Here is a 5,087-nt window from a genome sequence, read left to right as displayed (position 1 = left end):
ACGCCACTTTCCCTATTTCTTTGGAATTGATTCCAATTTGATTCTTTCATATTTCCACATGGCTCCAATAAGATTTTCTTTCCTTAATTTGCAAAATAGAACTTTGATTCCCTTTCCTTTTGTCTGCCACTTCCAAAGACTCCTAATTTGAGTCATAATTTAACAAATCGAACTTTTGCTCAGCCAAAAAATCTAGGCTTGATCCGAGCTTGCTCCCTCGTCTTCTTATATAGTTGCTACTTAAGGCAATGTGTGTTGCCTTAACAAAGGCAGCAACCTCAAGGCAGTGAAGGCTGAAGCAACCTTATAACAGGCAACTATTGCAGCCTTGTTAACTCAACAACATAAGGCAGTTGTACAACTGCCTTGTAGGCAATTTTTTTCTCTCTTTCAAGTTTTGCAGATTTTTTTATTTATTTACAGGCCGGCGAGCCACATGAGTCAGTTCGGACGCAACCTCAAGTCGACGGCCTAAAATGGAGCTCGACCCGAGCCGAAAAGCCAAATTGATACCCTTATTTGTATATATCTGAAAATCGTTAATAGTTAGCTAAATATTTTGAAAAAATTGTAGTCCAATATTTTACTTTTATTTTATAGACATATTATTTATTGAAAGATTTATTTTAATTAAGATGCATTGAATGTTTAACAAAATTTATAATTTCAAACTGTATAAATAATTAGTAACAAAAAAAACTTAAAATCTTTAATGTTACCTCCAAGAAAGAATTTTATACTTTAAGGGGTTGTTTGAACCCCCCCCCCCCCGNNNTTTTTTTTAGGGCTTTTTTGAACCCCCCCCCCCCCCACCTTTTTTTTTTTTCAAAAATGTATTTTGCAATGTATTATGATGGATAATATGTATTTAAAAAATAAGGAAAGTTTTGAGCTTGCATGTAACATTATTTTATTGAAAAAATATGTGATTGAAATGGAGTCAAATTACTTTTCAAAAACGCATTTTGATGGAAGAAATTGGGGCTCACAAAGGGCTAAATGTTTTTTTTTTTTATAATTTTTAAGTAATGACCCATCGGTCCAACCAGTAACTCGAGATCCAGTGCCTCGACTGGGTTGATGTGCGGGTTGGGTCTGATAACTATGAAATAACTTATAAAATTAATAGTTAAAACAAAAGTATTAAACATTTTGTACTATTGTCTTAGTGATTGCTTAAGATTGTATAAAGACTTTTCATTTGGCTTACAAAATCAAATTTATATTTATTTGTGAAGACTTATGACTGAGACTTATGAATGGTTTCTTCTAAATAACCATTGCAAAAAAAAAATAGTTTTTACGTCCATTTGTTTATCTTCCAAGTCATAATGTAGAACTAGCTAAAAAAAAAAAAAAGCTCTTATTGCAATACATTTTACACGTGAGAAAATTTTATTTTGGTCAATGCCTTGTTTTACAGCACATAGAAATCCCACAACTTTAGCTCCCGTGATTTCAGTATTACAGCATATAGAAATCCCACAAGTTTAGCTAAACTTTAGCTCCCTTGATTTTAGTCATCTCCCAGAATTTTGTATAGATGATTTTATTTCCATGTAAACCATGTCCATGTACAGCTTTATAAAGCATACTGATCAATGAGAAATATAAGATAATTGTTTCTACCATTTTACTTCTTTTCATGGTATCAGAGCCTCAAAAATCTTGACATACCTTCACCCAAAATTCTCATGGCTTCCGATGCTCTAGCTTCCCAAACTTCTTCTCCCTATCTTCTACACCCTTCTAATTCCCCTAGTCTAATTCTTGTAACCGGCCATCTCACTGGAGATAATTTCCCCAGATGGCAACGCGCACTTCGCCGAGCCCTCAGTGCAAAAAATAAATTATGCTTCGTTGATGGCTCCCTCAAAGCACCAAACACAACTTCTCCTGATTATGCCCAATGGAGTAGGACCAAAGACAAGGTCTTGACTTGGATTCTTAATACCATCATTCCCTCCTTAGCCAATTCCTTAGATTACCGTGACGATCCCCATGATGTATGGCTCGACCTTGAGTCACGGTTCTGCCATGGCAACAATGCCTGCCTATTCCAGCTCAAACGAGAAATATCTAACCTTCATCAGAACCAACTTTCCATTCCTGATTATTACAACAGCATCAAGCAAATTTGTGATGAACTCGACAATCTTCAATCACCCACCGATGCTAGTACTTTGGAAAAGAGAGCCGAGGATGAGCGTTTGTTCCAGTTTCTACTAGGTCTCAATGACTCATTTGCAGCTCTTCGAACCCAGATACTAGCCACTGATCCTCTTCCACCCCTCAACAAAGTTTTCTCTATTCTTTTCCAAGAAGAGAAACAACGACTCCTTCATGTCCCTCAGTCACTCTCAAAAAACCTAGCCCTTGCCGCCAAGTCCACCCACAACTATTGAGCCCCTCCTAAATGTACTGAATGTGGAAAAATTGGACACTCATGCAATCGATGTTGGCTCCTCATTGGCTACCCTCCTAGCCATGAACCCCGCAGCAATCAACCATCACTTCTTGGAAAACCACCTGTTGCTACTGCTAGTCTTGTCAGCTCCACCTCAAGCCCCATGCCTGGTCTATCACAGGAAAACTACCAGCAGCTGATGATGCTCCTTCATCCTCCTTCTCCGGCCGCTAATTTTGTGGGTAACTCCTCCACAATGCCTTGCTCCTTCAACCCACAGACGGACTGGATCATTGACAGTAGCGCTAGTGATCACATGAGCCATTGTCGATCCTCCTTCTCTAATCTAAATTTGTCTCCCATTGCTCGTACAGTGAGGCTACCCACGGGAGAAACTATTCCTATTGAATGAATTGGTTCTGTGCCTTTATCTGACCATTTAATTCTTCAAAATGTCCTTTATGTCCCTTCCTTTTATTATAATCTTCTCTCTATCCCTCAACTTACTAAAAATCTATCTTGTGTTGTTTTTTTCTTATCTTATAAATGTTTTTTTAGGACCCTCCATTGAAGAGACTGATTGGAGCGGGTGAGGCATGTAATGGGCTCTACCTTTTTCGCTCCCATGAGACCGTGGCATTCTTTGTTCGTCATCTTGATAATAAGACACTGTGGTATCAATGCTTAGGTCATCCTTCTAGCTTTATTATTCCCACAATTTTTGATAATCCATGTACTCTATCTCATTGTGATGTTTGTGAGCATTCAAAGCACACTCGTTTACCTTTTCAAATTCATGCTGATAAAAGTTCGAAACCTTTTTATCGTCTTTATTGTGATATTTGGGGTGGCTATCCTACCGCTTCCATTTGTGGCGCACATTATTTCTTAACTATTATTGATGATCTTTCAAGCACTACATGGATTTATTTAATGCATTTTAAATCAGAAACCTTTAGTCACTTAATGCATTTCTTCGCTCTTATTAAAAATCAATTCAACTCATCAATTAAAATAATTCGCATCGACAATGGACAAGAGTTCCTTTCACATAACCTCCAAACCTATTTTCACACTCACGGCATCATCCATGAGCGTGCTTGTGTTGAAACTCCGCAACAAAATGGCGTTGCAGAGCGTAAACACAGGCACCTCCTAAATGTTGCTCGTAGCATTTGCTTTTAGGCAAACCTACCACTCAAATTTTGGAGAGATTGTGTTCTTACTGCTGCTTATCTAATCAACAGAACCCCAAGCCGCTCCCTACAAAATCAAACTCCTTTCCAACTTCTTCTCAACACCCCCCATCATACACTCACCTACGTGTGTTTGGTTGCCTTTGCTACGCTCAAACCCTCATCGCTCATCGCGACAAATTCTCACCCAGATCATCTCGTTGTGTCTTCATTTGTTACCTTAGCAACCGCAAAGCTTACACGCTATACAACCTTGACACCAACACCATTTTTTACTCACGCGACGTCACCTTCCACGAAAATCAATTTCCCTTCCATCACATCACACCCCTCCTCTTAATGACTCCACCATCATTCCCTTACCTATCACCGAACCCATATCTCCTCTCCCTTCCTCGACCATACCTCAAGAACCCCCACCCACGGCCACTATTCCTTCCCGACCTCGTTGCCACAATACTCGTCCAGCATATCTCCTTGATTATGTCTGTCCTACTATCCCTGCGGACTCCATTGTCTCTTCAACCACTGCACAGTCCTCAGGTACTTCCCACCCCTTATGCACTTATCTGTCATACTCTTGTTTTTCTTATGCTCATTATTCATTCTTAACTGCTCTTACTGCTTCTGTTGATCCGACTTGTTACTCAGAAGCAAATCGCCACTCTCATTGGCGTGAAGCTATGGCCTTTGAACTTCGTGCCCTTGAAGAAAATTCCACTTGGACACTAGAAACCCTCCCTCCTGGTAAGAAACCCATCGGTTGTAAGTGGGTATACAAAACAAACTCCGAGCAGATGGCACTATTGAACGATACAAGGCCTGAATTGTAGCCAAAGGCTACACTTAATTAGAGGGAATTGACTATCATGAAACTTTTGTCCCAGTTGCCAAAATGACCACAGTACGCTGTGTCCTTGCTGTTGTCGCCACCAAAAATCGGGTCATCCACCAAATGGATGTCCATAATGCCTTCCTACACAGTACACTTGATGAGGAAATTTACATGATCCCACCACCCGACTACTGTGTTAAAGGGGAGACACGAGTCTGCTGCCTTCGAAAGTCACTCTATGGCCTCAAACCAGCTTCCCGTAACTGGTTTTTTAAACTAACATCTGTTCTTCTTAATGCAGGTTTCATTCAGTCACAAGCAGACCACTCCCTATTTACCTTGATCACTGTAACCAGTCTCACTATTATCCTTGTTTGCATTGATGATATCTTGGTTGTTGGCAATGATCTTTCTCAGGTTATCTTCTTCAAGAGCGTTCTTTCCAGCAACTTCAAAACCAAGGATCTCGACCCTCTTAAATATTTTCTTGGCCTTGAAGTTGCACGATCTCCCTTTGGCATTTTTCTTAATCAATGAAAATATGCCCTGGACATCCTCGTCGACAGTGGCCAACTTGGTTCTCGTCCTGCACCTTTTCCTATGGAACAAAATCTAAAACTCAATGACACAGATGGTAACCTTCTTCTTG

General features: G+C 39.9%; 1 protein-coding gene across 1 annotated transcript; it reads left to right on the top strand.

Moving 5' to 3' along the window:
• Positions 1-1,694: 1,694 nt before the first annotated feature.
• On the top strand, positions 1,695-3,592 carry LOC111392611. Its single transcript, XM_023017974.1, has 3 exons — positions 1,695-2,386; positions 2,486-2,780; positions 2,966-3,592. Exons 1-3 carry the CDS (start codon positions 1,695-1,697, stop codon positions 3,590-3,592), a joined length of 1,614 nt encoding a protein of 537 aa, XP_022873742.1.
• The last annotated feature ends 1,495 nt before the right edge of the window (positions 3,593-5,087 follow it).

The sequence above is a fragment of the Olea europaea genome, chromosome 4 (assembly GCF_002742605.1).
Source record: "Olea europaea var. sylvestris chromosome 4, O_europaea_v1, whole genome shotgun sequence".
NCBI classification, from domain to species: domain Eukaryota; kingdom Viridiplantae; phylum Streptophyta; class Magnoliopsida; order Lamiales; family Oleaceae; genus Olea; species Olea europaea.
This window is presented reverse-complemented; position numbering and strand designations above follow the sequence as displayed.